Consider the following 17,509-nt stretch of genomic DNA (forward strand, 5'->3'; position numbering starts at 1 on the left):
CAAGAGGGCGACAGACACGACAGGAATCAGAGAGTGTGAACACGATGTCGGGCTGAATGAGCGAAGTGAAACAAAATGGCTGTTTATCATTAAACCCCACAGTGTGTAATTTTTTTAATTTTCTGGCGGCATCTGGTGGTAAAGTGTCAAACCGCAACCAACTGAGCGACCGACAGGGGACACTTTATGGTGGCGCACCGCCGATTTTATTTCCGGTTTCCGGCAGCGTCTGAAAGTTCAACGTGAACGCGACGTATTCTGGACGTTCAGTTCAACAACCGTATTCAACACGATGTAGAAACATGGAGACTCACACGGAGGTCGGTCCACCTCATGGAACTATATTTAACTCATATATGAACAGAGTTATGGACAATATATTCAACTTCTGTGAATAAGTTATTCTAGATGTTACACACTGGAGCTTTAAGGTGAATATATCCGCTGCTACATCCCGTAGCTTCTCATCCTGACCAGCTCTCCTTCTGCTCACGTCGACCTCCGCCATCACTGACGTCGCTTTGCTCTGACTTCATCTCTCTCACACCAGCCTGATGTCGAGTCCACGTTCTCTCCTTTTTTCTCAGCAGGCGTCTCAGAGACCAGCTGAGGCCTTCGAGGACCAGTTTCACCTCGCTGCGTTTATGGCAGGACGCGAAACTTCACAACTTCAACATTCTTCCCTTCGTCCTTCGTCCTTCGAGGCTGATAAGAAGTGTTTCTCAGCCTCTTGACATCTGTCTTTCTTCCCTCTAAGCTTTAACCCTCATCTGCACTTTGAGCCCCGGTTACTCGTCACAACACAACCTCACCTCACGTCTCTGAAGTGTGGACTCACGAACACATCTAAAACCTGAAACCTAGAAAACAGACGATTCTCACGTTCACGTCTGAGTTTGTGTTTGAATGGTGTGATTGTTAAAACCCGTCGACAGATGACATGTGGCTCAGTCACCTGACGTGAATTTTGCAGATTTAATAAATAACCAGTTCATATAGTGATATTTTGTTTCCAGTGGCAACAACCTCTTGTGTTTTAATACATTCACACTAAATTAAAATGTCCATCATTGTTGTCAACCAATCACAGACGAGTGTCCCGCCTCCTCTTCATTGTCAGCGCTGTCATATCACGTCATATCTAATTGATGTAATCCCTCTAACCGATCCGGGTGGCGCCAGCCTCCTCCACAGGCCCCTCCCTCTTTGTTTCGGGGCCGACCTCGGTGTAGGCGACCTCCGGGCAGGGCTCCTCGGCCTCGGCCTGGAGCTCGGCCTCGGCCTCGGCGCCCTCCTGGCCCTCGGCGACGGCCCTCTCCTTCTTCAGCTTGATGCGGAAGGTCTCTTTGCTCGGAGCTTTCTTGGCGATGTTCTCCTTCAGCCGCTCGCCGGACTGCTTCAGCCGCTCGCCGGCCTGGTGCATCTTCTCCCGGCGCTCGGGGGGCATGACCTTCTCGCCCAGGTTGTGGAACTTGGTGCCGAGGTTGCCTTTGGTCTTGTTCATGCTCTCCTTGGAGAAGGCGGCCTTCAGGCTCTCAGTGCTCTTCACGACGGATTTCTTGAGGCGGGTGGCCCGCGAGGAGTCCGTCTCCTCCACGCTCAGGTACTCCTCGTCGGAGGAGAGGTCGGCGGGGACGTCGTAAGAGTCGGGCTCGATCTCCAGCCCGTCCAGGCCGAGTCCTTTAGGAGACTTGGTGACGGCCACTGATGGGACCTCTGTCTCACCCTGCGGAGAGGAGCGCACATGGGACAGTTTTAGTATCAGGGTAGCAATGGAAAATTCAAATATTCTGTCTCACAATGTTGAAGGAGATAAAAAGATCCGCCCCTTTGTCCGGGCCACGACAAAACGTAATGGATGTTCCATCCTTGCACCAAGTTTGATGGAAATCAATTCACTCATTTTTTGCTTAAAACAAACAAACAGTTTGTGGATTTGATTCATCAACGGATGAGTTCTTAACTTCAGTCTTGATCTGGATCATGAACTTAGTTAAGGTGGAATTCTGAAAAAGTCTTTTGGTTTTTCTCTATGGGCTCTTTTTTATTATATGTATGTATTTTTGGAGGAGTCTCTGGTCTTCTTCTGATATCCTGTTTTATTCTGCTCGTTTTCTGTTTAGTTACTTATTCATGATCCTTGGTGATTTTGTTACGTCTTGAAGAAACAAGGATAGATTCTCTTTCACTCAGCTACGACACAACGGCCTATTTATTCCTTCAAAAGAAAAAAACTCACCACAAACACAGTGAGTGGAGCGACTGACGCTTTCTCTATCTCCTCTTTGTGATCAGCACCAATCAACTTGAGCCTTTCTTGGAATTATCTCTGTAATTTATGGCAGAAAATCGGCTAATTCTCAAAAAATCACAAGGAAATTTTCAGTGAATCAGCTGGAAAATACAGGACTCGTTAGTGGACGTATCAATTTGACAAATCAGACAACGGCCCTGCAGCATTTCAGCCGAACTCGTGGAGTCTTGCTTTGATGGTGTTCAGCCTCGGTCGTCCCCACAAACTAAAATCCATTAACGTCTCTAAAATGACACATTGTCCTCTACTGTCCGGTCCTGTGAACATCCGCGGCTGCCGTCGGTGTAAACCAGCAGCTCTTCATCTTTTTCTTATTACCGCCAACTGTCCCCACAGCCTCATTATTCAGCCGCTGGCGTCGACCGCCTCTAACAAACCGTCTGTTGCTTCCTGTTAAACGGCCGCGGCTGAAGCTCTATATTAGGAGACGAACAGAGGCCTCGGAATAAACCGACAGGACATCAGTCACGAGGAAACTCGACACCGCCACTGTCTGCTCTGCAGGAAGAGAATATTCCGAACCCGGGAAAAATAAATGGGTAATATGCTTATTAAGTATAATTATGTGTGAAACAATAATTATTTTCATCATCATATTAAAAATAATAAATATATAAATCCACTTTGAGAGAGAACTGGTGACATTGTTTTTAATTTACTGACTTCTAGTGTTCCAAGAGCTGTCGAAAAGCTGCTAAAGCTAACAACCAACATTGGGGGGCGCCGCAGCGTCGAAGACGAAAAAAGCCCCCCCAAAAAAATTTCTGGCGGCATCTGGTGGTAAAGTTGCAAACTGCAACCAACTGAGCGACCGACAGGGGACACTTTATGGCGGCGCACCACCGATTCCATTTCCTGTTTCCGTCAGCGTCTGGAAATTCAACGTGAACGCGACGTATTCTGGAGCGTTTAGTTCAACAACCGTATTCAACAGGACGAAGAAACATGGAGACTCACACGGAGGTCGGTCCACCTCATGAACTATATTCAACTGATCACAGAGTTATGGACAATATATTCAACTTCTTCTAAATGTTCCTCCTCACATCCCTCCACCGCTCACTGAACTAAGCCAAGAGTTCATCTGAGTTGAGACGTCGCTGGTTGGCACGGATGGAATGAATCTACTTTACTTCTGATACTTAACTTGATTATTCTCCGGTTGCTCGTAAACAGAAACCTGGACTGGACCTCGGATCTGATGATCCAGAGTGATGCTGTTCAACGTGTGATTGCTTCTTCTATTGAGCTTTGTTGAACCGTCATCAATTGTTAAAGGCTCTAAAAAAAAAATCACCTATCCCCACCAGCGTCTTATTGAGAGGGATTGATCCGACGTGAACATAGTGGGTGGCTGATAATCTAGTTAGTCCGTTTCTGTGGCAGCCGACAGTATTCAAAGCCACCATATTGAATTTGTCTTTGATAAGCCACAGTGACTGTTGAATGATCCAATCAAATCTGAAGGATTGAATTCAGCACCTCTCCCAAAACACTCCAGATGTAAAATTATCCAGTAATTCACGAGCGAAAGGCAAAGAAATAAAAAACATCAAACCATAATTAATCAAATGTATTTTTTTCATCAGAAACATCTGGTGAACTCTCAGAACTATGATGTCGTACAGCCACCGAATATAAGGATAAAATATTTTTGATGGATCAATAAATCATTTAAACGACACGAAAAAAGAATATTCTGGGGTCTATGGATCGCTTGTTTTTAACAAACCATTTTCTAAAAATATATATTTGCGTCACAATCCATTTATCCTACTTTTCTGTTCCTGTTTTATTACTAAACCCCAAATTTTCAGATTTCACTGGCAAATCCACACTGTTTAAACTTATATTTCTGCTCGATGAATCACCTAAAGGATACATTGGTGGACTTGCTGGTAACTGAATGTTTTCTAGTTCGAGTTCCTTAAAAGCAGATATCTAACACTTTGACCCATCAGCTGCGTCCAATCCTCCGCTCACCTGATAGATGACGACGCGGAACTTGTTGCGGGTGAGCAGCTCATCCTGCGTCGATTCAACCTTCTTCACTCGCACGTTTTGCTTCTCCACCCGCGACCGCACCTCCTTGACGTTGGCGCTGACCTTGCGTGTCTTCTGCAGGAGCTTCTCCACCGTGCCGCTGGTGTCGTTGTGGTCCTTGGCCAGCTTCAGGACGTCGCCCTGGATGGTCTTGATGCTGCTCTCCAGCTCCAGCTGACGCTCCTCCATGCGTTGCTGGCCAGACTGGACGTTGTCGATGATGCCGGCCACGCGCTCCAGCAGCGACAGGATAGTGAGGGCGCTGATGGGGTTTCCAGCCTCGTCCTCCACCCCGACGATCTCCAGCTTCTCCTGGACGCCCGCCGTGCGATACTTGTGCTGATCCATTGAGGTGTTTCGATGGGTCGTGTCTGAAATCTTAAATGTCTTGGTTCCAATTTGTTCGAAATGGCAGACGTGTGGTTTAGTATGGGGAAGGGGAGCAGGACCGTTGGGGTTACCAGCAGGGAGACCGGAGAGTGGCAACACCCAACTGCTGTGACCCAAACTCAGGTTTGGCAACAGGGGAGAGGGGAAACTCCACCTACCCTTTTTAGAAAAGTCCCCAGGACCCAAAGGGAACTTGACTTCAGCCCTCGTGTGCGGAGCAGCAACGCTCACACGAACCCCACAGCTAAAAATAAAAAGTATTTGAAAGGCGACACTTGGACATTTTGGGCAGACGCTAAGCAGGGTAGGATGGAAATCCCCACCCACTTCCCACTCTACTATGTTAGACCCCAACAGCCTGATTCATAATTTTCCATTATTTGCTCAAATGTTAACGCGAGCAGCTGCGAAACTTGTACATCAGCAGCAGCAGCTCAGGCGTCACTCTGCAGCGACAGATGCAACGAGGCCACAGTTGTCTGGTTAGATTACACATCGCTGGAATGTTTGAGGGAATTAAACACTGCGGCTCTGCCCTTTCCACTTCCCTCTGGAGGAGCAATCAGTCCAAACATTGACTCAGACTGAGATCTGAAGCTCTGTATAGAGATGACGGACAGTGCGAGGAGCGTCGGAGAGACGCTGGGCTGCTACTCGCTCTTCTCAACTGTCACCGCGTGGAGGGATTCATTCATCCTGAGCATTATTTATTTGATGAAAGTACAGCACGATGATGGTCTCGCTCACAGTTTGGCTGCACGAAACCAAACTCATTAAACCTTGTGAAGCAGCTGGATTCATATTTCCAGGCCACAAGCTATTCTCTCTGAACCACGGTGATTCTGACCGACCGGCGTCACTGTGAGGGAGGATTTTTATGGAGACCATGTCGTCCATCTTCATGGTAGCTCCCAAAAGTAAAGCCAAACCATCTTGATCGCCCTCCTGATGGCGAGCTGCAGTATAGGTCATAAACCCCGCCCCCTCTACGTACAGCTTCATTTATGCTCAATGTTTTAAACATATATACAAAGAGAAAGAGCGTCCTGTCCGCACTCTGCGTTCATATTTGTGCACATCTTCCGAAAAGCTTTCTGTGCGTTCACACCGGAAGCAACGCAAATTATTTGCGTGAGTAGATTACGTACCAAGTAAATACAAAGACGTGACTAGAAGCAAATTTGGCACCACTGACGTCAGGCGACGCAAATCATGCGAAGACGCAATATTTAACGTCAGTCGCTTCAGTCGGGGATTAGCGTGAGGCGTTGACGAGATAGCCAGTTAGCGTTGAGATCCTCCCTACATCACTGTCGTCAGAAGTCCTGACGTCGTACCAGAAATGGAGGATCACTACCATCGCTGTGTGTGGGCAGCCTGACACGAGGGCTTGGCAGGAAGAGGAATATTGGCATTTTTCGAGCGAGTAAAGCGGCGAAAAAAAATTGTCCAGTGTGAACGCACCATTGTGGAACGGAGCAGTACCACAGGAAGTCGTTGGGGGCAGTGTTGCCAGTAGCTAAAGCGATGAAATTTCAAGAATGTCGATTTTTTATTTGGAAGAAGCGACTTTGGTCATGATCTGCGTATGGCTAACGATTGCAGGTGATGCTGATCACATGATGTCATTTAGCCTCGTGTTTGCCAGAGTTAGCGGCTAATATTATTCCTGCACAAGTCTCTGATTAACAAGGATTTTCAAATTGACACGTGAGCTACACAGTGTGATGTTTCAACTATTTGGCATCAATGTGCACGTGATGTTGTTGTTGCTAACATATGCAGATGATGGAGACGTCTATAAACTACGAGGAGTTTCTGTTTCTATTCTTTTTCTGTTATTCACTGTTGTCATGTCTTCACTAATTGACACACACTTTCCCTCCTACGTTCAGTGATGTTCAGAGAGGAACTCCAGCCGACGGTTCCACTTCAGGCAGGATCAGGGACTTTTTTAGTGAATGAACGTTAGAAGACGATGGACTTTTGTTTTTTCAGTGTGGTAGTTTGGAATTGACGGATGATTGAATCTGTTCGACTGAAACCAGCAGCTGCTCCTGTCCCTAACAACCTCTCCCCCCAACCCACTCCCTATAACTCTATATTTACCAGGGGCCCTGCCTCTGGCAGCATTGTACGACACACACATTGGTTATTTTCATGTGGAGGCGGTGACCTCTGCTCTGGTTCTGGCTTCTGCAGACGAACGGTTTTTAATTAGACAGAGAATCACTTCATGATTAAGCCCCTCCTCTCACAGGTGGGCGGGGCATCATCTGTCTGATCCAAGTTTTGAAACTGGCCCCGGTGATATACAGTACATTCAGTACTTACAGGATATTTAAATGATGATTGGAATTTCACATACGAGTGGCAGATATCAGGGATATATTTGGATATTTGAATACTATTGGTGTCCAACGCATGTGTCCTGTTTATTTTACATCAGAGTCGTGACGTGAGCACAAGTTAAACCAGAACCCAAGATATGTTTCATTCGTAATCTGTCTGGTGAACCTAACGTCGGCCTGATAACCTGAACTACAAATCAACCGTCTCAGTTCACTGGTGAGTTTTCCTATCCAGCTGCGTGCGACATTGTCAGGACCATGAATAAAGTTCTTCATATGATATGAAAAGAACTCAATTCAATTCAGTTGAAGCGACATTCGAAAGTGAAATGTAGAAGAACCACTTGAAATAATTTTTTATATCTGAAGTCAGCTGAAGATAATTTCTCTCATCAGAGAAATATCAGCTAATAAGAGTCCTTTTTTGTTGACACGTCAGAAAAGTTAGTTTGCACTAACTTTTATTTTCTTTCACTTTCATCATGTGCCAGGAAAGGTAAAATCTTCACTGTCGACATGAGAAGATGCTGTTCACTTTATGATGTGAGTATTTATTATGGAATCAGGTCACAGTGACTGTGTGGAGGAGAAAACACAACAGGCTTCTGTCTGTGACACACACACACACACACCCACGGTGAACACATATGTAAAACAACCTTCACGGGCTGCCGAGAGAGAAAGTGTTACATCTGGACTCTGATGTACGTTAAAAAAAACATTTGCTTTTTTTATTTTTGGCAGAGACCAAAATAGCCTCTCAAAGTCTACATGCAATGAATATTAACATGTCAAACACATTCTAGTCACATTTAGAGAAGTTACGGCTGCGATGGTCGACAACAAGTAGAAACACGTTGCTCAGCGGGGGGGGGGGGCTGGCCTACGACCTGAAGATGTTACAGAAAAAAACTCCAGTGACAGGAAATAAAAACTGGAGAAACACACAGAGAAGACAAACCTCCCTGAACTTGCATTCTGCACCTCTGCGCTGGAGTTTCACTTCCTGGTCCACAGACTCTCGCGTCGAGGACGAAGCCCGAGATGAAGCGGCGTCCCAGTGATCGGAGTCAGGACCTTCCAGTGCAGGTAAATGACACGCTGCCTCTACGAGCCCATCACAGAATAATGACCCGGAGCCATGAAACACAATCATTATCAATGCTAAACTGCTAGATAAACTTAGCAAACAACCCCCCCCCCTCTCGTAGACCGCTAAGTGGGGTCCGCTGGGGCCGAGGTCACGCCGTCTTGGCCCCATGTTCAGTTCAGCTGCTAGACGTCGCTTTGCTTTGGCTTCCTCGAGCCACGAGGGCCAAGGCTTCTCTGGAAGGTCCGGCTCATGGGGGCAGCTGGCGAACTGCTGTGGCTAGCAGGTTTACAGTTTGATACGTTAGCTACCTGGGTACGTGCTAGCTCGCATACCACCAGACAGCTGCTAAACGCTCCAACACAGGTCAATACAATTAGGTGTTTGAACTCTTCGGCTCTCTGGTACCTCAGAGGTCTGTAAAGATGGTTTCCTGTTGGTCGATTCACCAAACCCAACCCAGTTCTTCCAACTGTTTAAAGGGGCATTAAGCGATTCTGAAGCAGCAATACACGTTTTGTAAAAATAAGCGAATATTTCTTCCCTGTCCGTTAGTTGTCCTGGTTTCCGGCTGAGCCCAGGCTCCGTAAATCGATAAGCAAAGAAATGGTGCGGACTCGTCGACACCTTTAGAGACGTGCTAGCAGGTGGTGTTGCAACTCCGCGGTTTTGGCCAAGTAGTTAGAGCGTCGGACTCAAATACTCCGTTCATCTCCAGAGCAGTAAAATAAAATAAACAACAAAGAGTTGAACAAGCTTTCTCCAAAATCGCTTACTGCCCCTTTAATGCTCAGGTGAACAAACCCTTAGGCCACTGCGGCTTCCAGACATTTTAGCTTCTTGATTTCCCATTTATTATTATTTCCAAACTTATTTAATAACCAAATGTTAGTTCTCTTGTGTTCAGAGCAAACTCTTTTGTTCCCTTTTTGGACCAGTTTGGACGCATGAATAAAGCAGCCAACCCTCGCGCTAACTTAATTTGGAGTTAAGTATAACCATTACCTGGAATGCAGTAACGGATACATATTTTCGTAACAACCTATTGTACCGTATGACTCCGATTGCCAACAATAACTTTCTTTAGAAAAAAATCATCAGTGTGAATTCTGAACACACCAGAAGTTCTTCTTCTCTTAATCCAAGGGTCAGTTTTAGATGGTTCTACTCTCTACGATGCTAAAGGATGTAAATGGCCGTAGAGGTAATGTATAGATGTTTTTCAATGGAAGGTCCTGATTCAGAAAAATCCAGCTCAGCTGTAATTTCAGAAGAAACAGAACATTCAAAACCTTTCTGAGTAAACGTGGCAGTGCTCACGTCGTTGGAACAGATCGACCTTAAACCACCGGCAGCAGATAGTCGTCCACAGGTCGATTTGTCAATTGAAAATTCTGATGCCTGGTAAAGTTTTGACATTCACATACAACGTGATCACGTCGACATGCACAGGACAGAATATCCCATATGACGGGAACGAGTGAGGTTGAGGTTAAAATACTGAGCAAGAAAAGAACATGACAAATACAATAAATGGCTGTAGTCGTGTGAAGGAAATTAATTTGACAAAAGTCAATTTATGACTTGAGCTGTTGAGGCGAAATCACTGGATGCCACTGGGACAAGGTCCGTTTGTGATTGATGGACCGTACAGTGATTGGTTTTGTTGTAAAACATAAATTCAAATTCGGCTTCATCATCATCAACAACAAACGTGAATAAGCTGATGAGAAGCGGCTTTGCTTCGGTGGGATTTACACCACAATTTATCACAAGTCAGTTATTAAGTTCCTGACAATTTGCGTTTGAGACATGACGGGACTTTGAAGAAGAAACTTACGACTCGACGTAAAGAAAATAACGGGTTGTGTTACACTGATGACGAGGGACACGACACGGAACAACGGGGGTTCTCTGTGCTTGTAATGTCTCGGAGAGAAGCGAAGGCTAAATTAAAACAAATGGGGAAAAAAGACATTCAAAAAGAAAAAACCCTCGATTACAACCATCTCAGCAAACAAGACTTCTTCCTTTAGACCATATTCACAGGGCGGCCATTTTCCTCTGACATCACACTCAGTTGTGATGATGAACACAATGTACTGTTGTACTGTTGTTACGCTGGTTGCAAGTAATCTGACAAACTCCCGGACTGATCGGCGACTGAAGCAACGTGGATGTAAAACAATATATATGTTAGCTCGTTAGCTACCACTAGACAACAGCTAACATTAGCACTCAACCACTTTTTCGTTGACGTTATGCTGATGATGCTGTTACGTGATCATGGCGTAATCAGGAAGCAGTTTGTCAGATTCCGTGCTGATCAGACCTGCAGCCTGGATCCATGTCAGAGGGAAATGGCCGCCGTGTGAATACGGTCTATTACGCACCTTTTCTGAACAATTGTCTGAATTCAGATTTTCAAACGTAGATTCAAAAATATTCCCTCCTCCGAGCGTTACAATCAACACGGCTCTGTTCCTCGTGAAAACAAACGTGGTTTGTAGAAGAATTAACTTCTGAAGTTTACCACCATCAAACGTTTTCTGTCCTCCCCTCTGATGGAGACCGATTTAAAACATTACACATTCTTTTTTTCGATAAAACCCCGACTAGTACGTTTCCGATCAGTATCCTCGTGCTCTTCCCTCCGACTTCCACCGGCGGCGCCGGCGGCTCTGAGGTGGAGGAGGCGTTGAAGCCGTCGGCTTTTCTTTTTAAAGAGTTAAACTACACCACAGTACACAGTTTTCACAAGTCATGCGAATATACAGGAGCTAGAATTTAGAAAGCAATGCTTGAAATAAAAGTTAACATAAGAGATAAAGTTAATAACTACTTTGAAGAAAATAACTGTCATAATAATAATAATAATAATAATAATAAATGATTACCTTGTTTAAACAGTTTCATACCAAAGGATAAGTGTAAACATTCATATCTATATCACTGGCTGGCCCCTTCTCACCTCATGGACAAAAAACAAAAAATTGAAAACAAACTGCATTTGGTGATCAGCTGCTCATTATTAGTAAAAAAAAAGTGATGTAGAGGGGACATCAAAATTATTAATTTTCAATAAATAGCACATTACAGAGGGGCATACGTTAGCCAGTTAGCCATTTAGCCATCGGAACCATATTCATAAAGCATCAAACTGTAATGAAGCAGTGAAAGTAATTAAGACATCACACGTGGTAACGATGTAAAGTGACAGCGGTTTTGTCGATTCGGCTCCTTGTAACTTGGTCTTGTGGCAGAAAAAAATGTAGATTTTTTTATGATTGCACAAATTAATGTGCAACAATTCCATCCGGAACAAAAAAAGGAGAGAAATAAGGCCCCTGAAATAAATATTCTCGTTCTTCTTTTTCAACTGTTTCCCAGGAGAGAGAAAAAAATTAACACCTAAAATCTACCGGTTTAAAAAAATGGCATCCCCCACGCCGTAAGAAAAAACTTATCAAAAAGAACCTCCGACAAACACATGGCTATACCATCCTGGAGTTAGTGTCCGAGGAAAAGTGTCCCAGGTTTTGTTTTTGCCGGCGACCTCTGTTGTTTTTTGGACATTTCCTGAAGAGACGGAGACAAAGATTTGACTTAAATCAAACGGAGAGAATTGTCCAATCTTTTTAACGAATCAGATATATATATATATATATATATATATACAAAAATATTATTATTATATACCTCTCTAAAGGTTTCCATGGTGTCTTGGGGATGTTTGGTTTGTTTACCTCTACGTTTGACCCAAACTGAAAGCTCCTAATTCATTTAATCATCAGTCCAACACTTGGGTGAAATCCTGCATTTGCACCGACACCGAAAATTTAAGTTCTATTTAGAGACTGACTGATATTACCGATATTAGCCTTTCACTGACACGTCGGTATCGGCCGATATTTTAAGAGCTCGACCGATATTATCGGCCAGCTGATATGTGCCTTTAAATGTGCATTTATGTTTTTACATTTTATGTAAAATAAGTTTGTTATAAGTTCTATGTATCGGGTTGTATTTATATTTTCAATTATATAGTTATTTATGATAACGTTCATGGTTAAACTCAAATATCAAGCATCAATTACATATATATATATATGTAGGCCGATGTATCGGCATTGTGAATCTTGTACTCCCAAAAATCCATATCGGTTGGGCTATAGTTCTATTTAGGGTGATATTAATTATAACTTCTCATGTACATTTTTCAGTTTAAAGGGATTTTACCCTTTATTTATAATAGTTGATTTTTTATCTGTTCATTGACCTCAGCCTTCACATTACATAATAAAATATTGTAAACCTAAATAACATATGTTTTTATATATATTATATACATATATATATATATTATAACAAATCATCATCAATGAATTTGACAAACATTTAAAATATATGCATAAATTCAGGGGGGGTATATTTGTGCCCCTTGAACTCAAATATTAGAATTAGGCAATTAAGGCCTTTTTGAAATCCAGTTTGTCTTCATGTGTTGCGCTTTTAGTCGACGCCCGTTTGTACCTTGTGATGCACATCACCACGGCGACGATGATGGCGATCTGCACGGCCCCGATGATGGCGGCGATGAGGACGTAGTGCAGCTTCTGTCCACTGGGGACCACGTAGAGGATGTTGAAGTCCTGAGGCTCGTCGCACTGAGAACCCTTGTAGCCCGAATCACACCTGGGACACGCGGGAAGACATTCGTTAAACAAGTCTGGTCATTTAATCTCCTTAATCTAGAATATTCTGTTAATAAAAAAATCATTAAAAACTGTTCATCGAGGCGGAGTGAACAGTTTCCAGGCCCTTAGTTGCAGGGAGCAGGATGTTATTCAGTATTAAAATAAACTTGAGCGCTCTCTGGTGGACAAACTATGCCGACACAAACACTAGTACAATATTAAAACTAGTCTGCAGGAAGCTAATGTAGTGGCTGGTGGTAAAATAATACTTTAGACAGACCTGCAGGTGGCCATGTTGTACTTGATCTCACATTTCCCGTGGACACAGAAGCCGGCGTGACTGTCGCCGCAGGGGATCGGCATCCCGGCGTAGAAACCGTCGCCGTGATCCAGACCAGTGGTTTCTGAACAAGTGGGAGGAGGGAAGACACAAAAACACAACGGTTAAAAAGGAACGTGAGAGGGCGACTGTCTGCAGACAACCGGAAAAACCACGTGTTAGATATTCAAATAAAATCAGCTCGTTTCTCTGATCACTTCATAATCCAGACGTCCGACGACTGAAATCCTTCATCCGCCTCAAATATAGAGTCAAAAACCAGCAAGACCCAAAGAGTGAGTCGTAAAAATGTGATTCAAACTGGATCAAATTCCGTTTTGACTCTTCAGACAAACAACACTGACAAATGCGCAATGGAGAAGTGACGCCACCAACAGGCGAGCGAAGGAAATGCACCCTGACCTGGATTAAAACTACACATTTTCTCCAGGTTTGAAAATTTAAAACCACAACTCAACAACATTCATCACAAAAGTATGGTTATTTTATTTTTACAGGTTTTAACGTGGACAAGTTACAGATTGAAACGGATTTCTTTTTTCCTTTTTACATTTTTTTACGGGCTTTTTGGAAAGAAAACAATATTTTTGATGAAATAATAAAGTTCTTTGTTTTTATTTTCTAATGTCATAATTCAAGACAATGAAGATAGTAAAGTATATGTTATATATGTTTTAACAAATAAGTTAGAATATTGTTGTTAAACTAAACTTTACCCATTTTTGGTTTTAAATGTGATAATCTTTAATTTGAACGTCATTGGGTGAAATGATTAAACAATATGATTAACTCGACGTTTATTTATTCACTCAGCTACAGACAGAAACAGAGCTGCTAGATTTCTCTACAGATTATAACTCTTTTCTTTCTTTTAAATTTTTTGACCTGCTTTTTGGAAAGAAAACAATAATTTGGATGAAATGTCGTAGTTCTTAGTACTTATTTCCTAATCAATCATAATTCAAGACAATTAGGATAGTAAAGTTTATGTTATATACATACATATATACATATGTTTTTAAGTAATCTTGTTGTTAAACTAAACTTGACATTCATTTATTTGTGGGATCAAACAACAGCTTAGTGTTTGGAGCTCCGTCGTCCTGCGGCAGCTGCTGTGCGACGGTGAATGATGACAAGTGATGAAATCCAGATGCTTCGCACATTAAAAGCTTCTTCTGTCACACAGATCTTGAATCTGCAGCAGAAGGAATCGTCCACGAGGCAGCGACGGGCTCGTTAACGTGACTGATCCCCGGCGAACAAACGTCACATTAACATTAACACAAAGTCCGGGTGTTCGAGTCCCCGGCCCGGTTACGACTGCTGTTGTTACACTAAAGGGGAATTTATGAGCGGAAGGAAATTGTTTAATGAAACCTTTTAAATTGACGGATTGCAAGAAATATGTGAAGAACGATCACAGGAGCCGTTTTCATTGGTTCAGAAGAGCGGCTGCTCAAAGAAAGATCAGATCCTCTCCTGTTCGCTGACGACGCGGTGACGTCGACGCACCAACGCCATACTGAACCTTCAGCGCCCAATCAGTGACCTCGTCATTTACAGTCTCAACAACAGACCTCCCTTTTATTATTCCTCATAACCACCTCCTAGTTTTCAACATCAGATGGGACGGACGCTTTATTACAGCAGTTTGAGAAAAGTCCAAAAATGGGGAGAGAATTGTAAAAGACTATTTTGGAAGTGAGGACATTTCATGAAAGAGAGGGCAACTTCCGATAGACAACATTTTTGGACCGTGAGGACTTTTTGTGGATTTTTAAAAGAAAATCTAAATGTTTCTTTATGGGTGAGGTTTGTGTGAGTGGGAGATTCTCCAACTGACACAAGTTTTAATGATGTTAAAATATGAGAAACAAAATGAGATTCAGACGATGAGGAGGACATTTGTTGTGAAGTGACAATATTTTTAGAAAGTAAGGATATTTTTTCGAAGCAGGGACAACTGACGAAGAAGACGATTCTGGAAGGTTGCAATCATTTTTGGAAAAGAAGGACAGAAGATTATTGAGTGAGGAGAAAATTTGAGAAAACATCTTTTTCAATTGAGGAAATTGTTTTTAACAAATTTGCATTTTTGGAAAATCCCAGTAAGTTAATATATCTGTGTAATGTTAGAGAAGTCACATTTGTAAAGTCTGGACATTTTTCAAATTCTGTAGAATTTTGGCAAACTGAGTTTTTTGTCGTCGTCTCTTTGAGAACAAAAATTAGTTTCAGAAATGTTATTTTTTTGTCAGTGACATAATAATAATAATAATATTAATAGTAACCACAAAAATAAGACTCAAGTTATGAAGTTAAAAGGAAAGTTGAGATGGGAAACGTCCCTTACCTAAGACATTTATTTTGAAGGGGCTGCTGTCGTCTTTCTTCCCCAGTTTCTCCTTGTCGGCTGTGGAGGAGACGGAGTCAGTCAAAAAAAACATCTTCATCCTCCGACACTCCGTCACCTGGTCGTTTGACTTCCTGTCGGCTCGCAGCTCTAATCTGTTTATTCACTCTGTGTGTGTGTGTGTGTGTGTGTGTGTGTGTGTGTGAGACAATGGCAGCTGAAGACAAACAGTGGGTCTGGTGTGTTGTGGTTATTTCTCTGTCGACAGGCTTCGTGTCCATGTTGCTGGAGGAGGAGCTGCTGGGAATGTCACGCACACACACACACACACAGCTGCTGCCTTTCCTTAAAACCACGTCTAAACCCTCAAACAGCCCTTTCAAGTCTGCAGTCCTTACTTTGTAGGTTTAGTATCTGGTCCTCACAAAGATAGAATTACAAACAGACACACACACACTCATCCATTTTTAATGCTAATCTTTCTGAGGAAATATTGACAAACTCTCTCTTTGTGCTCAGTCTTCCTCCTCCTCCCTACCTCTCTCCTTGCCTCCTGTCTCCTCCTGCCTACCTCTCTCCTTGTTTCCTGTCTCCTCCTCCCTACCTCTCTCCTTGCCTCCTGTCTCCTCCTCCCTCCCTCTCTCCTTGCTTCCTGTCTCCTCCTGCCTACCTCTCTCCTTGCCTCCTGTCTCCTCCTCCCTACCTCTCTCCTTGCCTCCTGTCTCCTCCTCCCTCCCTCTCTCCTTGCTTCCTGTCTCCTCCTCCCTACCTCTCTCCTTGCCTCCTGTCTCCTCCTGCCTACCTCTCTCCTTGTTTCCTGTCTCCTCCTCCCTACCTCTCTCCTTGCCTCCTGTCTCCTCCTCCCTACCTCTCTCCTTGCCTCCTGTCTCCTCCTCCCTACCTCTCTCCTTGCCTCCTGTCTCCTCCTCCCTCCCTCTCTCCTTGCCTCCTGTCTCCTCCTCCCTACCTCTCTCCTTGCCTCCTGTCTCCTCCTCCCTACCTCTCTCCTTGCCTCCTGTCTCCTCCTCCCTCCCTCTCTCCTTGCCTCCTGTCTCCTCCTCCCTACCTCTCTCCTCGACTCCTGTCTCCTCCTCCCTACCTCTCTACTTGCCTCCTGTCTCCTCCTCCCTACCTCTCTCCTCGACTCCTGTCTCCTCCTCCCTACCTCTCTACATGCCTCCTGTCTCCTCCTCCCTACCTCTCTCCTTGCTTCCTGTCTCCTCCTGCCTACCTCTCTCCTTGCCTCCTGTCTCCTCCTCCCTACCTCTCTCCTTGCCTCCTGTCTCCTCCTGCCTACCTCTCTCCTTGCCTCCTGTCTCCTCCTCCCTACCTCTCTCCTTGCCTCCTGTCTCCTCCTCCCTACCTCTCTCCTTGCCTCCTGTCTCCTCCTGCCTACCTCTCTCCTTGCCTCCTGTCTCCTCCTCTATACCTTTACCCCTCCCCACCCCCCCCCCCCCCCCCCCCCCTCCCTGTGTCTCTCTTGTGACTCAGTTTGATAAAAGATGAAATATTTCGCGGAGCAGAGGGAAACCGCTGAAAGAAAACACAGATCTGCTGACGGTATAAAAGTAGGAGAGAGAAGTTTATGGACAGAAGTGTTTCGACAACGTGCCGCCCGTCTCTCTCCTGTCTCCTGTCATGAAGGACCTTCTCCAACAATCTTAACAAGCATGTTCCATCCTTCCACCAAGTTTACTGGAAATCTGTTTAGTAGTATTTGCTTAAATCCTGCCAAATAATAAAGTAATAAAAATCTGGTTTCTCGTAGCGGTTTCACGATGAGATGTGAAAAATATTCAGGAGTGTGAGGAGCAAATTAAATTACAGGTGGACAGTCGGGGCGGATTTAAATGTTTTGTTAACAGTTATAGTTTTTTGTCTTTAAATGATTATGCACCGAGGCACCAGTGGCCCCTGGACAGGCTTGA

The 17,509-nt window shown here is 44.0% G+C and overlaps 2 protein-coding genes across 3 annotated transcripts in view; both read right to left on the reverse strand.

Annotated features, from left to right (window-relative positions):
* Window positions 1-956: 956 nt before the first annotated feature.
* Window positions 957-4,935, reverse strand: cavin4a (caveolae associated protein 4a). The gene is made up of 2 exons (XM_035634163.2): window positions 4,298-4,935; window positions 957-1,726 (listed from the first exon to the last, which is right to left on the reverse strand). The coding sequence occupies exons 1-2, from the start codon at window positions 4,703-4,705 to the stop codon at window positions 1,160-1,162; spliced, it is 975 nt and encodes a 324-aa protein (XP_035490056.1). The 5' UTR covers window positions 4,706-4,935; the 3' UTR covers window positions 957-1,159.
* Window positions 4,936-7,803: 2,868 nt separating this feature from the next.
* tmeff1a (transmembrane protein with EGF-like and two follistatin-like domains 1a) overlaps window positions 7,804-17,509 on the reverse strand; it is a 40,679-nt gene continuing 30,973 nt past the window's right edge. Inside the window, exons 7-10 of one of the 2 annotated variants that reach the window (XM_035634153.2) lie at window positions 15,582-15,641; window positions 13,166-13,289; window positions 12,722-12,883; window positions 7,804-11,767 (exon numbers count right to left, since the gene is read on the reverse strand). In XM_035634153.2, the coding sequence (XP_035490046.1) occupies window positions 11,683-11,767; window positions 12,722-12,883; window positions 13,166-13,289; window positions 15,582-15,641 (431 nt within the window). In that variant the 3' untranslated portion in view covers window positions 7,804-11,682. The remainder of the gene's footprint in view (window positions 11,768-12,721; window positions 12,884-13,165; window positions 13,290-15,581; window positions 15,642-17,509) is intronic. The other variant, XM_035634154.2, reaches the window with a different exon arrangement.

This window comes from Scophthalmus maximus, chromosome 5 (genome assembly GCF_022379125.1).
Source record: "Scophthalmus maximus strain ysfricsl-2021 chromosome 5, ASM2237912v1, whole genome shotgun sequence".
In the NCBI taxonomy this organism is placed as follows: domain Eukaryota; kingdom Metazoa; phylum Chordata; class Actinopteri; order Pleuronectiformes; family Scophthalmidae; genus Scophthalmus; species Scophthalmus maximus.

Coding starts and splice junctions, on each gene's coding strand:
- cavin4a (XM_035634163.2), bottom strand. CDS start 4,705: ATGGATCAGCACAAGTATCGCACGGCGGGCGTCCAGGAGAAGCTGGAG. Junction 1,727..4,297: donor TCCGCGTCGTCATCTATCAG/GTGAGCGGAGGA, acceptor TCCTCTCCGCAG/GGTGAGACAGAGGTCCCATC.